The 18,153-nt window shown below is 41.8% G+C and overlaps 2 protein-coding genes across 5 annotated transcripts; both read left to right on the forward strand.

Annotated features, from left to right (window-relative positions):
• The first annotated feature begins 1,017 nt into the window (after positions 1 to 1,017).
• On the forward strand, positions 1,018 to 10,316 carry top3b (DNA topoisomerase III beta). The gene is made up of 18 exons (XM_028414247.1): positions 1,018 to 1,303; positions 4,084 to 4,215; positions 4,297 to 4,403; positions 4,513 to 4,587; positions 4,690 to 4,886; positions 4,996 to 5,152; positions 5,238 to 5,351; positions 5,595 to 5,685; positions 5,770 to 5,924; positions 6,082 to 6,187; positions 6,330 to 6,476; positions 6,562 to 6,735; positions 6,918 to 7,046; positions 7,314 to 7,463; positions 7,642 to 7,742; positions 8,558 to 8,759; positions 9,380 to 9,567; positions 10,009 to 10,316. Exons 1-18 carry the CDS (start codon positions 1,234 to 1,236, stop codon positions 10,288 to 10,290), a joined length of 2,577 nt encoding a protein of 858 aa, XP_028270048.1. The 5' UTR covers positions 1,018 to 1,233; the 3' UTR covers positions 10,291 to 10,316.
• A 588-nt stretch (positions 10,317 to 10,904) lies between these two features.
• ppm1f (protein phosphatase, Mg2+/Mn2+ dependent, 1F) lies at positions 10,905 to 17,846 on the forward strand. 4 transcript variants are annotated; one of them, XM_028415077.1, is made up of 8 exons: positions 10,905 to 11,005; positions 12,006 to 12,193; positions 13,759 to 13,889; positions 14,063 to 14,265; positions 14,378 to 14,566; positions 15,304 to 15,447; positions 16,007 to 16,100; positions 16,195 to 17,846. In XM_028415077.1, exons 2-8 carry the CDS (start codon positions 12,030 to 12,032, stop codon positions 16,590 to 16,592), a joined length of 1,323 nt encoding a protein of 440 aa, XP_028270878.1. In that variant the 5' UTR covers positions 10,905 to 11,005; positions 12,006 to 12,029; the 3' UTR covers positions 16,593 to 17,846. The 4 variants fall into 4 exon arrangements, with proteins under 4 accessions (XP_028270878.1, XP_028270876.1, XP_028270877.1 ...); XM_028415075.1 differs by having other exon boundaries at positions 10,923 to 11,005; positions 11,968 to 12,193; XM_028415076.1 differs by lacking the exon at positions 10,905 to 11,005 and adding an exon at positions 11,037 to 11,145 and having other exon boundaries at positions 11,968 to 12,193.
• The last annotated feature ends 307 nt before the right edge of the window (positions 17,847 to 18,153 follow it).

An 18,153-nucleotide genomic window follows, 5' to 3' on the forward strand; every position in this document is an offset into this window, starting at 1 on the left:
TATTATAAGTGCTTCTGGTTGTTTTAGTCTCTTTAGAGAATCTGGCGGTTGACTAGAGGGACAAACTGATGATAGAAGATCTGCTGACTCAATGGAGGGCAGGGAACGAGCAGAGAATGGGGGTGGTGGTGGTTAGGATGCATTTAATTGATTACCCACTTTGAAGTGTGGAGGAGGGGCTCAGCGAGGCTACACACACAGTTCTCTCGTCAAACCATCTGCCTGGGGGTCAGCATCCCCATCACCATCCCAAAAGAGGAGGAAAATACAAGCCCCCTGCACCCCCCTCAGCTCCCCCGTTCTTTTCCAGCACTCACCCTCATGCCCTCAGTGACCTAACCTCCCACAGAGGGCTGGGAGTAGATGGATGGACGTCTACACAGCTGTCATTTCAGTGAAAGTAAACAGTGAATTACAGAAAAAACAGCTTGACATGACTGGTTCAGATCCTGCTTGATTTTCATTTTTTTCCAGCCTAACAGAATGCAGTGTTGAATTATGGTCTGTTTGATAGCAGCAAAGGAAACTTGAAAATCAAAGTCTGGGCTCCATTACTCCATTTATTGGCTCACTGCTCTTGGGGCATGAGAACGACTGTTATTTCACGTCCTCTACTGACATCTAGTGGTCATAATTAAGACCATCTTCTAGATGCTGTGTGGTCTGACAGACTGGAGCCATTTTGGCACATCATAACACATGGTAATAATAATATTATTCATGTTGTGAACCATCAGCAATATGCATGAAACGTCTCAGGCGTATATAAAGACTTTAAAGTGTAACCTTTACCCCGGGTAACTTATAAAAACGAATATGCTTCATATATTTTTGAACAAAAACGGTTACAAAAGAAGACAGCCTTTGGTGTTATTAAATTAGAATGAATTCGACACAGAGATGTAGCTTGATTCTGCCATTTCTTTGTATCTGAACGCAGAAATCAGATTCTTGTGTTTCCCTCCGTTCCAGCAGGTGGCGGTAATGCGCCAAACGTCATATGACCCCGGAAGTGAATCGCATGTGTTCTGCTATGGCTACTGTTGTGGTTTTGTAAACTCGTCTGTCAGAGTGGAATGAAAAAAAAAATGTTCGCTTTCGATGGAATTAGTTAAAATTATAATTAAGCGTTGACTTTCAGGATAGTTAGACAGTAGGAGGCTTTTGCTGTATTTACTTCTGTGGAAGCCGAACGGGTGGAGGTTCTTAGTTGTTGTTAGCACTTCATTCAAAATGAGGACTGTTTTGATGGTAGCAGAGAAACCCTCCTTGGCTCAGTCTATCGCCAAAATTCTGTCTAAAGGTGGGTACAATTTTATAGCATTGTAAAATGCCACAAAACAAGACTAATTGGTGTAATTTTTCTTAGTGGTAGAGTAAGAGGGGCAGAGGAGGACGGGTACATTAATGTCTGATAGACTGTAACAAGACAGATTAACGACTCATCTTGAAATTAGTTTATTTTGCGTCTTTTTGTGCACCAATTATATTGAAGTAGTCCAAATAGCCGCTGTGAGTGAAAACAATTGATCACTTATTAAACTGTTATTATATGCACAAACGATATCATTTTATACGTGCTGATGCCGATGTGTAGTCAAATATTGGGCATCCGTAAAAAGTCCTATGTTAATTTCACTGGAAGACATTGTCCTTTTAAATTACACAACACAACTAATTTCAGCATGCAGTAGCTAGAAAACAAATTTTTACCTTTGCCTAGTTTTTATATATTTATTCTTAAGATGTAAAATTGCAACAACATCTCACATAGATGTCATATAAAACATTTAAATTGAAACATATTTTAGGCATGTGTGATGTAGTGAAGCATCAACACTCAGTCTTGGGCCATTGCAGTTTATTGAACATGTTATGAAGTGTAAAATAATAACTGTTGTCCTAATGTTGCTACAAAAGCAATACACAGTACTGTCATAATATTGTATTCCATATTTTTATGTTATCAATATTACTAGAAAATAATCAAAATGTTGAGGCAGGACTTTGAAACACTTGATTTGAACTGCTGGATGCTGCTGTATTCACACAGTTTAGAATGGAAACTGGACACCAAATAATATCAGACAATGTTAAGGCTGATAAAATGTTCCATTTAATGTGAAATCGCTGATCACTATGAGAAGCTGGCATGTCTTGAATATTGACATTTTTAGTGTCTACTGGTAAACAACAGTGAGTGAAATGGACTAAGTAACAGTAACCTCATGCTCTGTCTGAATCAAAGGCATTGAAAGTTGACATCAGTCACTTCGTTTAGCTATGTCTGGAGATGGCACATATACACGCGACAGTGATGAGCTCAAAGTCCAGAGAGTAGCTAGCTGCGGGGAAGCAGTTGGGGTTTTTTTTGAGGACGGGCATCCTCAGGGACACAGGGATGGTCTCTAGACCGAACGTGCTGTCCACTCCCCTGCAGGAGTGGCTGTTGTGGCAGCTGGCCTCGTGGATGACCTGAGGCACACGGTTTAAGTCGATGTTTTCCCTGGTGAGAGAGAGAAGCAGATCAGCAGGAGGCTTTCATTCAAACATTTGAGCATATAGCAACTGTAGGACTGTCCTCTGCTAATCAAAAGGTATTATGGATTACTAAAGGATTCATTAAACCTCAGAAGCACAGCTGTTTTTTTCCTTTTGGTTATTTTTTCCACCAAAAAATATGTAAGGTTGAAGATAAAATCTATTTTGTAACTAAGAAAGTTACTGATACACATCATGCACACTCACACGTAGCTCCAGGTCGCGATGCTGCGCTCATTGATGTGACTGGGCAGGTTGACCAGCTGGCTGTAGTAGTCTTGCAGATTGTAAGTGCAGAAGGACTCGTCCACACACTGGCTGCCCAGTGGCATGGCCAGGCACTGGTGCAGGGCCAGCAGGCACAGCAGAAAGACACGGAGTAGCTAAGAAAAGGCAGTAACCAAGGGTCGGTTAGTGGGAACTGATTCCTATGTGCCATAGCACCAAGGCCCAAAAGCTACCCAGTATTTTGTGGCCAGACTGGTTTCTTTACTGATCAGCTAGCTCTTGATTTTCAGACTGCATAGTATGACTGCACAGTACCATCTTCCCTGATTCTAATGGTTAACTTGTTCAAACAATATGTGTGTAATATGTAGAAAAGCTGTTTTACAAGAATTAATAACATCCAAAATAAGTGTTTAGTATTTAGTCCTTGTTGTGTGCTAAAATTTGCTAATTCTAAAAGAACAGTAATCACCATCATAAAGGTAGGTTTCTTACCTGGAGCTGTTTCATGCCTGAAGTTTATGATGAATAAAAAATATCTGACAGATGTTGTTGTTGGTTATCTTTGGCCTTCAGCAGGTTTTTGGCTTGGAGTCAGTCTGTGCCCTGTATGTGGTGCTTCCACTATTTATATGCCCTGATTTTGACAGGATCTCAATGTATCTGCCTATTAGTACAAGTATTGGCGATTTGGTTGTGCGTGTACAGTGTGGGGGCTGGGACACATTGTTTCTCATCATATTAGTTTGGCTTGTTCCTGGAATTAACATTCAACCTTGGTAGAGTAATTTTATTCAGGTGGGACGTCAGCATGTAGCATTGAGCCCAGGTAACCAATGAGAGGACCCTCACTTACCCAAACTCATCACAGTTGTTAGAGTCCTGCCCTCACTCGCGGCGCTTTTACCTCCAGACTATTTGCATTTCTGACTCATCTGGTCGGTTTGAATTAATTGTTTTGAGTCTGGTTCAGAAGTTTACATGTGGAAAATGTCTGGATTAATCTCTATTAAAGAAAGCGCCAGAAGATGTCTCTTAATGCGGTTGCTTATTTGTCACACCCAGGACAGGATTCTAAAACTTCTAGTATACAAAACGTAAACAAAAATGGCATTAAAAAATTTCAAGGTTTAATTTGAATATGGTTGTATACATTCATTGTTGGTTTGGATCATTTCAGAGGCGTTTGAACTGCTTTTACCACATACGTTGTAAGCCATTGCTTTATAGTCAATAATAAATGTCATAAATGCCCTGCAGTTAATGATTTTACATTGACATAATAATTCCTCGTCTGTTCTCCTTGTCCATTAGGGAGTTGTACAAGTCGAAAGGGGCTGAATGGAGCATGTTCAGTGTTCGAATACACAGGCACCTTCCAGGGTCAGACTGTACGCTTTAAGATGACTTCTGTTTGTGGACATGTGATGAGTCTGGATTTTATTGGTAGGTATTGTCTGTATTACATCTTGCTCATTTTTCCTAACCGTCATTGAGAAAAGTTTAAAAATGCTCTTCTTTTTCTAGGAAAATACAACAACTGGGACAAGGTGGACCCTGCAGAACTCTTTAGCAAAGCTCCTACAGAGAAGAAGGAGGCCAATCCCAAACTCAACATGGTCAAGTTCCTTCAAGTTAGTGGACCTGGTCATGTGTTTTCTCCAGACTTTGATGCTCAGTGTATTTTATATGATTGGTGTCATAGCTGGTATGGCCGGTATAATGTTTCTGATGTCATTTCAGGTTGAAGCCAGAGGCAGTGACTATGTGGTTCTATGGCTGGACTGTGATAAAGAAGGCGAGAACATCTGCTTTGAGGTGATGCTTCTTTGACCCTGTAATATTTCCTACGACCAACCCTAACCCAACCCTGTGTAAAGTTCTCATAGAAATTGGTTCCTGTGTACCTTTGCCTCTCAGGTACTGGATGCTATCCAGCCAGTGATGAACAAGGGGAACATCAGAGAGAAGACTGTTTATCGTGCAAAATTCAGTTCCATTACTGACACTGACATCTGGAACGCCATGAACCGCTTGGGAGAGCCCAACCGGAATGAAGCGCTGTCGGTGGATGCACGTCAGGAGCTAGATCTACGCATTGGCTGCGCCTTCACTAGGTAAACTTGTCACACAGCCATCTTGAGTGGGTTGTCCACTACAGGTGCATTTAATTGGTTACCAAATGAAATCAGCTTGATTTTATACTTGTATGATGATATTTTTCAGGTTCCAGACCAAATACTTTCAGGGCAAATATGGCAATCTGGACTCCTCTCTGATCTCATTTGGACCATGCCAGACCCCGACACTTGGCTTTTGTGTGGAACGCCATGACAAGATTCAGTCCTTTAAACCAGAGACGTACTGGGTCATCCAGGCAAAGGTATTATCCCAAGTTCATACACCAACACACCCTCAATGATGCCCATTCTTTATGCTGTGTTGATAGACAAGCTGATTTTTTTTAGGTGTTCAAAGGAAAGGATAGTCCACTGACACTGGACTGGAACAGGGTAAGGGTCTTCGACAGGGAGGTGGGACAGATGTTTGTCAACCTGGCCAAGACATCCAGGGAGGCCCTGGTAAGAGTCAAAACCTGACCAGTTTATTCACTGGAGTCAATCTCATTCACTCCAGGTAAAGCTATAGTAGAAACATGTGAACTGTGTTGTCTGATGGAGCCGAGTTCAGCCTGTCAGCGTCAGTGTGATTTTGTGTGACTTTGAAGATGGCAGAGTGGTGCAGATGTTAAGCACAGTGTCCATGGCAATGGACACTGTGCTTAACGCACACAATTGTCTTAACGCACATGTCTCTAAATGCAGGTGGAGGCAGTGAGTAAGAAAGAGAAGACCAAGCAAAGGCCTCAGGCCTTGAACACAGTGGAGATGTTGAGAGTGGCCAGTTCGGCTTTAGGTATGTACATCTACACCACAGTGTTCATCAAGGGTCATCTCCTAATTCATAAAGGAAAAAACACGTTATTTTCTGATGTTGCAGGCATGGGTCCCCAGCATACCATGCAGATTGCAGAGCGCCTTTACACACAGGGCTACATTAGCTACCCGCGTACTGAGACGACCCACTACCCAGAAAACTTCGACCTGAAAGGAACACTGAAGCAGCAGGTCAACAATCCCATCTGGGGTGACGAGGTGAGGCCACTCTGGGCCAAGGACACATAAAAGCATTTATGCTCTTAATACATTCAACACCATCAGTGTTTCCATACACAAACAGAGTCATTGTGGTGGGAGGTATGCTATTAGAATGGAATGTGAGTGTAAACTGTTTTTTTAACCCCTGCATCAGGTGAAGACTCTGCTTTCAGCAGGAATAAATCGACCACGGAAAGGAGCTGATGCTGGAGACCATCCACCCATTACTCCCATGCGTGCTGCCTCTGAAGCAGAGCTGGGTAAGTCACCTTCACTAGGCTAGTCTTGGCTCCATTAGTTTTCTGTTACACTTTTCTAACAGTATGTGTTAGGCTAGACATACTGAGCCAGTAGAGCGATTGTCCATTTATTTAAGGTTGGTGGTCCTCTCCTGCTTTACAGGAAGTGATGGCTGGAGGCTATATGAGTACATCACTGAGCATTTCATCGCCACCATAAGTCAGGACTGCAGATATCTACAAACCACCATAGAGTTCAAGATCGGCACAGAGGCCTTCTCATGCAGTGGAAAAACTCTCATATCACCTGGTAAAAACAGTTGGAGCTTGTATTTTGAATATCCTATCCCTTGCATGAAACCTCAGGTTTCTAAGTAGATGTATTATATTCCCAGGTTACACAACAGTGATGCCGTGGCAGGGCATCCCTTTGGAAGAAGCCTTACCAGCCTGTGAACATGGAGACACTTTCACAGTAGACGAGATCAAACTGGTGGAAAAGCAGACCAGCCCACCAGACTATCTGACCGAGGCTGAGCTCATCACACTGATGGAGAAACATGGGATAGGTATGTCTCTGCAAAGCCTGTTCAGTTCAGTACAGCATGTGAAAGAAGGCGCTCAGACACTCTCCTTCATCCATTATTTAAGTAGATTAGTACAAGTCGACATTTGATGCTGGTGATGATGCAGGGCTATATTTTAACTTGTGAAATAAAGCATGGTAATTTGTATCTCTGTCCTGCTCCAGGTACTGATGCCAGCATCCCTGTCCACATCAACAACATCTGCCAAAGGAACTATGTGACAGTAGAGAATGGACGCAAGCTGAAGCCGACTAACCTGGGCATCGTCCTCGTACATGGCTACTACAAGACAGGTTATATGCCTTTTCTTTAATATGAATTCGGCTATGTGACAGCAAGGAAAAATGCTAGCATAAGTCTCTCTTTTATTTCAAATGAGTGTTGCATATTACATCTTATTTTAAGCAGGCAACAGCAGGCAGCAGTGGACAGCCATAACAACAACTTCACTGCAATTTCTTTTAAATTGCACAGTGATGTAAAAACAAAAGAGCCACAGTAATGATGAGAATAATAATTAATGTAATATATTCATGTGTGATTGTGGGGGTGTTTTGCAGATGCAGAACTGGTGCTGCCCACAATACGCAGTGCTGTGGAGAAGCAGCTGAACCTCATTGCCCAGGGAAAGGCCAACTACCAGCAGGTCCTGCAGCACGCTCTGGACATCTTTAAGAGGAAGTTTCACTACTTTGTGGATTCTATTACCAGTAGGTTCAGTGCAGCCACTGAGGCACGCTGCCATAGCTCCTCCAAGGAAATTCAATTAGACAAAAAGAAATAATTGAACATTGTGTATTGTATTATAATGATAATTATATTATTTAGACATATTTTATGTTGGTTCTATGCATCTCCACCACAGACAGTGCATATGTTGTTTTCCAGGCATGGACGAGCTGATGGAGGTCTCATTTTCTCCCATTGCTGCCTCAGGAAAACCCCTTTCCCGCTGTGGCAAATGCCATCGCTTCATGAAGTACATCCAGGTAACCAATAATAGTCAAAATCACCATCAAAAAAAAGAAATGGTTCACAGTGTTATAGTTAACACCATCATCAAGATAAGCTGTGTATTTTACATTTCACAGGGTTTTTTTTATTGTTTACATTTTCTATATTTGTGTTATGCTTATGGTGCTTCATAGGTGCAGAGTCTTGTGAGCAACAGTAGCTTAATATGGCCATGATGATTTGCGTGGTTAGATGAAGTCAGTCAGTCGGCATCCTTCTTAGTGTGCATGAATTAAATGACATGCTGCTTTATTCTACTTTTTGCTTTGACTAATGGTGTATTGCTGTGGAGCTCTGACCTTCGAAGTACTTCTGACGTCCTGCCTACATTACCATTTCCACCTGATGACAGAAATACTTTAAAATTCATGAATGAAACACGAAGCTACACATCCTGTGGTCATTGTGTCTAAATACATATGTGGTTGTATCATACTGTTACGTGGAGTGGTCTGAAACCACAAAGTAACCCTTGTACAACCGTCATGTTCTTGGAGCTACATAGGGCAAGGACATCACATGTTCAGGAGGCTACATGTGCCCTGAGAATGTGTATGTGGTCCTTTTGACTTCATTTAAGTTCACTCTGTCAGCCGCCATCATGACAATCACGGATGATGCTATCTAGAGCAGTTACAGAGATGTTTCAGTCTATGTAATCAGTATATGAAACTTAATGACCCTCAAGTAGTGGCTGAGATTGTTCAGGTGAGGGTGTGTTTCAGCTGCCCAGTCGGTAGAATGCACTTGAGTGTGATCAGCAAATCTAAAGTTCAGCATGTGTCTGCAGGCCAAACCCAGCAGGCTCCACTGCTCCCACTGTGATGAGACTTATAGTCTTCCCCAGAATGGAGCCATCAAGCTATACAAGGAGCTCCGTTGTCCTCTGGATGAATTTGAGCTTGTGCTGTGGACCTCCGGAGCCCGTGGCAAGAGCTACCCCCTCTGTCCGTATTGCTTCAGCAACCCGCCATTCAGGGACATGAAGAAAGGTAGGACAAGAGCTGAATGGCAGTCTAAGTTGGATAATACTTAGACTGCTACTACTGCTAGACTACTCAGAGTTTTTACACATTGCAACAAACATGAGTTATATTATAATTATTGCTCCAACACTGTTTTATGGTGAACTACAAAACTAATTTTAACTAAGATGTATACTTCTTAAAACACATACAGCAGTGTCAGTCAGCACAAACATTGTCTATCTGCATCTGCTACAGCCAAGGTCACGTAGGGGAGTTGATATGAATTAAATAAGGAGCCAGTGTAATAATTGCTTTTGAACAAAAAAAATGCTTTGAGTCAAATCCATAGAAGCATTCCGGGCTGTTTAATACAAAGAGACTGGAATAATTATAGCAAGACATGAGGGTCATCAAACACTGCAGCAGTCCTTCAGATGTCTAGTGGAGCAATTTCCACACTGCAGTTTCTGTCAAGCTGCAGGAGTTTGAAGAGCCCCAGTTTTGGCTTACAATGACTTACAGTGTTATTACCTGATGTTGGGTCTCACATCTTCCACTGTAGACTAAGAGTGGTGAGCTTCCTCCAAGTTCCTCCTCCACAGCAGAATTAAACCCTGTCTGACTTTTTGGCCCTTTTTTCTCAGGAATGGGATGCAACGAGTGTACACATCCATCCTGTCAGCACTCACTTAACTCATTGGGCATTGGACAGTGTGTGGAGTGTGACAGTGGGGTTTTGGTGCTGGATTCGACCTCTGGACCAAAATGGAAGATGGCCTGTAATAAATGCAATGTGGTGGTGCATTTTTTTGAACATGCACACAAAGTACAGGTAAGAAAACTGTTGTACATCTAGGTTAGTTATTGTTATGTGATCCAATGTCACAGTTTCAGAACTTTTAGCTATTCCTAATCTTGGCAGGTAACATATGTTTACCATATTCGAACATGATCATTTTTTCATGTGTTTTAATCTAAAGATTGTGTACATATGAGTCAGTTAGGTGTTGTTATATTATGTACTGTTCATTAAGATGGACAGGGTGACCTTCTTCTTTTTAATCACTAATGAACTGATGAAGAGTTTATAGCTGTTAGCTTATGGCTAGTGTTACACAGTGACTAATGCCAGATTCATGCTTAGTTGCTGTAAAGCCAGCTGGTTGTTACTAGCTAATGTTATCAGTAGCAAGATTCTGAGTGGGTATGTTATTTGATACGATTGAATAGGTTGCGATATCAGTTAACCAGCTGCTCTTTCGTATCCTCTTAGGTTGCCCAGGAAAGCTGTGATGCCTGCGATGCCTCTTTAGTTATGGTGGACTTCAACAAGACCCGCACTCCACTTCCTGCTGGCGAGACCCAACACACCGGCTGCGTTTTCTGTGATCCACTCTTCCAGGATCTTGTGGAGCTTAAACATGCTACCATGAGGCACTCCATGCACCGTGGAGGCGGTGCGAGGCGCGGTGGACGTGGGCGAGGCAGAGGACGCCGTGGCAATCCGAAAAAGCCTAAAGACAAAATGGCTGCTTTGGCAGCTTACTTTGTATAGTTTTGTGTGTAGTATGTGCACCCTGCATTATGGTGCATATGTCATGTCCTTACAGACCATGTTTAATTACACTGTACAAGTAAAATACACATTAAAACAGTGGTTGCTGTAATTTGGGCTGCAATTTATTTTTGAGCTGCTAACAGGAACGATATTTAATACTTGATACTTGATACTTAACATGCTAACAAAAGGAATTAACTTGCATGCATGTTGTAGCTTGACAGAATTTCCCCACTCTATATAAATATATATACCATTCACAATGCAAATATAAGATGGGCTGCCAACATTTAACATATGCAACTCTATTTATATAGTATCTTTTAGAATAAAAGTTGTTGAGGTGTTTCTTACAGAAACCAGAGTACAGTACTAAGGTTTAATTTTATTCAGATTCTTGAATGTTCACATTGTGTTTTATGTTTAATTGTTCTATATTATATATATATATATATTAGTCAAAAGATATCACAGCTGGTAAATTAATAACATGTAAAAGGTTTATTTGTTTTTCAAATCTCAGTTCATATCTGTCTGTGTGCGCGCGCATCAAAGATAAAACACTGGGAACTATTCCTTTAAATGCAAAGCGGAAGCCGGAAGGGCGTGTGATGACGTGCAGGAAGCAGCGCAGATCTCTACGCTGTAGATTGTGCTCAGTGTGACTGTATTCACAGCAGCAGTCATTTAACCATCGGGTGTATCGGCGCAGGTTCGTGTCTGCCTTTTATCAATGAATCTCCTGTACTCTGTGTGTACTCTTTGTCTCGCCAAAGGGCGTGTTTCTCCTCACTCAGAGATCTGTAGTTAGTTTGCTTATAGTTTAGGGACCTGCTCGAACCTCCAGCTCAGGTAAGACGAAGAAAAAGCATTACGCTGGTCCGGAAAGTCAGAAAAAACTACTCCTGTCAGAATTGTTCTTCATTTTATGTTGACTGTATTCGATACAGCGTGACGCTTTCTGTGTCGTTGTCGACACCAGGGAAGATAAAATGCACTAAAATAACACACGGCTGTGTCTTCTAACGCGTATGAGACAGAAAAATACAAAATAAAAGTTGACAGCGGTTGTTAGCACATTGCTACACATAGGCGTTGTTTTGAGGTAGAAGTAAAATGACATGAAATATATACTTAAAATATATATATATAAAAAACTTTGTATTAGAAGTCGTTGTGTTGTCTAGTATTTTTATTGACACTTCCAAATCTGTCGCTATGCTAATTTAATCAATAAACCCAGTTCTTACGGAAACCTGTTTCCACTAACACACAAATAAAAACGTCTGAAATATGCATGTTCAGCCCGACAGATATTGAAACAGCTTCTACATCAACCGTAAAGAGTTCAGACTACGTGTGTGTACAATAATACTAGAATAGTCATTGTCATAATTGTCCCCACTAGGGGTGACTGGGGCCCGTCCCATTTTCAAAACATGGGACCAGTTGAAACCTCTTACACAGCAGGATGTGCTGTGTGTTCCAACATACTCTGTCAGTGGATACACTCTTTAAACATTATTGTGAGTGCAGTCATTGCATGTTATTGAGATCTGTAATTCGGTTGTAATCACAACAATATATTGATCTTTGCTGCTTCATGAATATTTATAGACTTGGCCTCACAGTGCCACAGAGTTTAACTTAAGGTCTACTTTCCTGCCTTTCCAGTCCCCTGTTGTGACCCCTGACTCCTCTTCATTGCACAGTCCTCTGCAGCCACAGTTGGCAGGATGGAGGAGGAAGTCCGCTGCTTCCTGGACAGGTTTGTGGAGGAGTTCCCAGCTGCTTTAGGGGAAAGCAGTCCACTACCTGTCAGTCCACTGAGTCGCAGAATCTCCCTAGAGGAGCTCCATGGAGAGAGCCTGGAACTGGGCCTGAGGCTGCTGGCTTCCAGGTATGAGCACCGGGAACACTCCTATTGTTATTTTTCTATATTTGTGTGGTCTGAAGGAGAAAGGTTGCAACAGCACAGGATTAAACATACACACAGCCACACCTAATGCCTCCTGTCACCGCAATAAATATGCAATATTACTCATGTTGTTATATATGAGCTCATCAATAACCTAATTGCTTACATAAATATTGTCATGGATTAGAGCAGCATTTTTTCCAAGAGAGGCACTTGTGTCTTTGGTGCATGTCCTAATAACTGCTTACATTTATTCCTCAAACCTTTATCAGTATGCAAAGATGGCAGACACAAGAGTTTTAAATAGTATTGTGTCTGTTACTGTAAGTTAATTTTTTAATTTCCTTTTATGTCCATTTCTTTTATTATATATATATTAATAATAAATCAGCTTCTTTGCTGTAATGATAGCTCTGCTCTTGCACTGCATTTACAGAAGCCAATTTACAACATTATTCATGTAAATGCATAGTCCCAGTTTACATGCACGACCTGCTTTTTTTTCATGACCTTTCACATAGCTCATATAGAATGGGTATGTTGCACATCACTGTCCTATATGTAAGGCATAGTAGTGCAGCGTTGTTTAGGCACACTGACGGTGCATGACGGAGTGAGTCAGCAGTGCCATGTACACAGATAATCACAAATATCTCTGTATCACAGACCATTACTCGCTGCTATTTGCACAATCCACCCATCTTGTGTGCACTTGTGTATGGTTGCGCACTTCTGTGTGGTTGCATTCCTGGCATTCCTAGCAGCTCTGCACAAGCCCTGTTCAGTCAGTGTGCAGGTTTGGTGTTTGAATTCAAACTGTAGCAAGGACACACAATAATATGTTTATGATGTGCTGTGTAAAGGTGAAAACAGAAGCTGCATAGGATCTGTGTGTTATGTTACGACCAGCAGACTCCTCCCATTATATTTCCTTTACTGTTATCATCCTCATTTCTTAGTGTGGACTGTTGGCCTATGAGAGTCAATTATTACACAGCCCTGTAATAACACAAAATGCATAAAAATAATGAATAAAGGATTCAAATGGGTCAAAAAAGAAACAGTAATGATAAACTGGAAATAATGAACAGCAGTTTAAACAGCTAAATGTTTGATAAATGGTCTGTTTAGATAGCTAGATTGATAGTAGTAGTAGCTGTATGAATAATACATCCAGCTGGTCCTCCTTCACAAGATAGACAAGATGACAGTTCCAATGAGTGCAGTGTACAGAAATCATTTAGCATTAACATACAATATATTTAAGAATATAAAAGATGTAGAAACGGTGTCTCTGCAGAGTCACTGGTTAAGGGTTTTCTGTGTGCCCCATCAGGAAGACTTCATATCCTGTTTGCAGAAGCACCATTGTTCTCCCCACTTCCTGTTTGCTAAGCCCAGTCCCCTCTGCCACAGAAATGTCACTCTGTAAAGAAGGAGTGACAGATGACAGAACTGCATCCACTGCTGCTGCCTGTAGCATTGATTTGGGTCCATGCTTGTTCTACCTATGTGTCATTGCATTGTGTGTACTTATGTGTATTCAGGGGAGCTCCTGCAGGCCTCAGTGCCCTCCTGTGCCAGGCAGCGCTGGCCCAGATGCTGCAGGATGACCTTTCACCTTTTCACTGCCCACAGGGGGCAGAGGCCGACCAGGAAGAGGAAGAGAAACTAGTCTGTATGTATTTGATGTTTTAAATTGTTGTTGTGAAAGTAAAACAGTAACAATGTGCAGAACAGCATGATCATCCCCCTGAATCCAATAGTTACGAACCTGTTAACCGAGACTGGTCAAACCAGTCCCAAAAAACAGATGTGATGTGATTTTTTTCTGTTGTATCTTACTGACAGTACTTCAGTCAGAGCCAGTCCAACGGCTTTTCCTCAACAAACTGATTCAAGTAGTGCTGTCATGGCACAAAAACATCCCCAAGATGGCCCCCTCACCTTCCCGCCTGCTCAACTGCTCTGTTCATGCCATTAAGAACACAAGGAGGAAGATGGAGGACAAACACTTGGCCCTTGCAGAATTCAACCAGCTCTTTGGAATCCAGGTATAAAACTGCAATTTCAGATTTTTACTGGCTGTTTACTCATTATTCTTCGAGACAGCTTTGCAATTGTGGAATTTTTACTTGATGTTTTCTCTCTTTTTTTGCGATTTAGGATGGAGTAGAGCGTGCCTACTACGCTGTGTTTGACGGGCATGGAGGGGTGGATGCTGCCACATATGCTGCCACTCACCTCCATGTTGTTCTGAGCAAACAGGAGAAACTGACCAGTGACCCAGACACGGCCTTTAAAATGGCCTACAAACACACAGATGACATGTTCAGAGGCAAAGCCAAGAGAGAGGTACTGAAACTGAAAGGCTGGATTCTGCTGACATACAGTGCTGTGGCACTTTTATTCAATCATTACCCAATAAAACATTTCTTTAGGAAAAAGGGCAGCTATGAATGGAATAGTTACTTGCTAGCTATTTGTATATGTACATGTATTACTACATGGATACATGTAGATAAAGTTGAAGCTAAAAAATATGGATGAGAGTAGCCCATGAAAAACTGTAGCTGCATCCCCCATGGTTGCATTTGTAGGCTAGTTTTGTCACAGCACACGATAAGCCTGGCCCACTCTGAAGGCTCCTTTATATGCAGCTAACAAACGCATCCTTCTTTTCCCTGGTAGCAAAGGATGCAACAGATGTATTCAGGTTGCTAGGCAACAGGAGCAGTGAGTCTGCTACAGCTGTGACAAAAACACCAGCAGTCCACAAAAGGTCACAGCTCTGTGGACTACACCCGGCAGAAGACTTAACTCCTGAACTGGAACAAAGACAGATTATTGACTCAATCACCTGCAAGGGAGCTTCCCATGGTGACTCACCATACAGTTCTGTGTAGTAAAACATCTTGAGCATCAGCTAGATGATGTTTTTAGTGGTTTATTATCCCTTTAATAACATTATGTCTGTGAAGACTCATTCATCCAGATCACATTATGTTCAAGGGTTTAAATCGAGGCAATGATACTTCATTTTAAAAGGAATTTTTGCTGTGGTTGAGTTTTTAATTTTGCTGTGTTGACAGCGTCTGCGGAGCGGCAGTACAGGAGTGACAGTGCTGATCCAGGGACAGCAGATGACTGTGTCCTGGCTGGGAGACTCTCAAGTATTGCTGGTTAGAAAGGGACAAGTCGTTACACTGATGGACCCACATAAACCAGAGAGAGAGGTAAGGATGTTACACACACCTTCTTCTCAGCGAACACACACATGGTCTAACTGTCCAAAATACTGCATGCAGCGCTAATTACAGTTTTCCCAGCACTGGGAAGCACCAATGCTCATCTGAGCAACTGAAAAGCAAGTGAAAAATAGTTTGACGTGATAGAAATATATCAGGAACAGGACTTGCCAGGGTCACAGACAATAACATAAAAACTAGGGAATAAATATAATGTTAAACTGAGGAAGAAATGTGTGAGGAAATAAAATCTTCACATAAGCTCTCTGACTCCTTCTGTAATCCACATTTTTACTGGTGTGGTGGAGTCAGATGTGATAATAAATACTAAATATTATTTCCTCCTGTTATTAATCACTATATACTATAGTATACTTCCACCTCAAGGCTTACTGTACCAGAACTAACTTTACTGTTCAGTCTGTGGCAGCAAGGGTGCATTATTTGAGAACTGCTCATCCTCAGATTAGTATGGTATGTATGTCAGTGAGCTGTTTACCCTTACTCAAACTGAAGTGATGAACCATCACTTTTGTCCTCCATTTAGGATGAGAAACAGAGAATTGAGGATCTTGGTGGCTGTATTACCTTCATGGGCTGCTGGCGTGTTAATGGAACTTATGCTGTATCCAGAGCCATAGGTAAGGGACTCTCTGTTTGAGGGCTATTGGCCCTTTCTGTCCAATTATTCTGGACGGATTAAGCTGCTAACCACACACACATCCCCTCCTCCAGGTGATTTTGACCAGAAGCCCTATGTGTCTGGAGACGCTGACTGCTCAACAATCCAGCTCATGGGGAACGAGGACTACGTGCTGCTGGCATGTGACGGCTTTTTTGATGCCATCAAACCATCAATGGTCCCAGACCTTGTGCTGGATGCACTGCAACAAGCTGCTGACCCTGAAGGAGGAGGAGAAGGAGATGCTTCAGTATCACAGCCTGAGGATGCCGTGGGACAGAGAGTGGCTCAGCAGTTGGTAGGTCAAGCCAAGGAAGCCGGTTCGAGTGATAACATCACAGTGATGCTGGTATTCCTGCGTCCGCCCGAGCAGCTGCTAAGCCAACAGTCCACCACAGAAACTGTGCATGCTACTCAGGACTCCACTTCCCAAGATGCATTGCAGCAGTGAAGAAGGAGGTCTGCTGCCCAGACACCACTGTGCCAAGCTACTGCCTGACTCAGCATTTCCCAGCCTGGTATGCTCTTTGATGGTAACACACACATGAACACAGCACAGCTTGCCCTGCAGCAAAGGCTGATTCAGCTGAATTCAGGCCACATTGTTGGATGGACAATGCAGAGCCTGGATGGATCAGTGTGTGGGTGACAGCTATGTCCTGCTTTTAATGTCAGTATTCATCTCATATTGCACTGTAAAAAGGGCTTTGTGTCTTTGTGGGAACTCCATTCATATGCCTGAAAAAAAAAAATCTAGCAAAAGATGTTTATTCTGGTAGAGATGTGAAATGACCTCTACAGGATTCTTACTGCAGATCATAGAATTTCAAAGAAAGTGGATCAAAACTAACAAAACAAAACTATAATATTTAGCTATTTAATTAAAAATATTAACATCAATTTAGGGATCTGCATCAACACGTTCCACAGAGCTGCATGCAGCAGCACAAATCAGCTCAGTTAAAGACCGAAAGGTGCAAAAAAGGTCAGATAAATTCCCAGTGTAACCGAGCAGATCCCTCAAGGGTTAAATTAAGCCATTATTGATTTTATTGTGCTATGCATGTAAACATGTTCATAATTAGCACCCTGCCATCTGCAGGATTATCAATTGGCTGCTACCAGGAACTTCTTAGTCACATAATCCTGATCTGTCATACCAGAATAGAGAGAATTGTACTTGTTATTTGCTGTTCTCCTCCTGTTATTACAGTCTGTTACCTCTTGCACGTCATCATCACCTCTCATCGATATGTTCTCTCTGCGTCATCAGTGTTCATTGTCTTAGTGTTACATGATGTCTCCCCCTTAAAGGACTGATATCACTAATGCCAAGCAGTATGCCTATTGAAGTGTTCTCATTGACTTGGAATAATTCTTGCCAATGGCCCTAAACTGTAAATCCGATGTGCTTTGTTGTGTTTTGAATCTCTGGAATTACAGTGCTGAAGCTTTATACAGGGAAATAATATGTCACACAGGGATCACACATCAAGTCAGTATTTCTGTTGTTAAAGTGCACCAGCTAACTCCATGCTGGAGTGAAGTGCACTGATTTCAAACAGACCCCTGTGCTTTTATATCTTTATTTAACATGCTGTAATGCCGAGGTTTCTGCTGTATGCATTGCTGACATGATGTTTTGCAGTTTTATATCTTTTAAGCATCATTGGCTCAATAAAAAAAAAACAGTGTTTTGAAAAAACAGGAGTTTTGTTTGGCCACACATGATCACTGCCTATGAGAACATACCTACATTTTATATACAAGAAGAAGAGAAGCATGTATCAGAAGTACACAAAAACTCCAGGACTTTTATAAAATAAAAATATAGGGATAAACGAGAATAAAACCATTTTTTACTGTAGCGGTAGTGTTTCTATATACTGCCAGTGATTGGCCAGACAGAATCAGGAATTTAATGATGGAGGTCAATGAGAATCCCCCTGTGCATATTTAGAGAAGTGAAATGTCTTCTTGATGTTGTAATTTGAACTTCTGCCCTCAGCTGG

Source organism: Parambassis ranga, chromosome 9 (assembly GCF_900634625.1).
Source record: "Parambassis ranga chromosome 9, fParRan2.1, whole genome shotgun sequence".
Classification (NCBI taxonomy): Eukaryota; Metazoa; Chordata; class Actinopteri; family Ambassidae; genus Parambassis; species Parambassis ranga.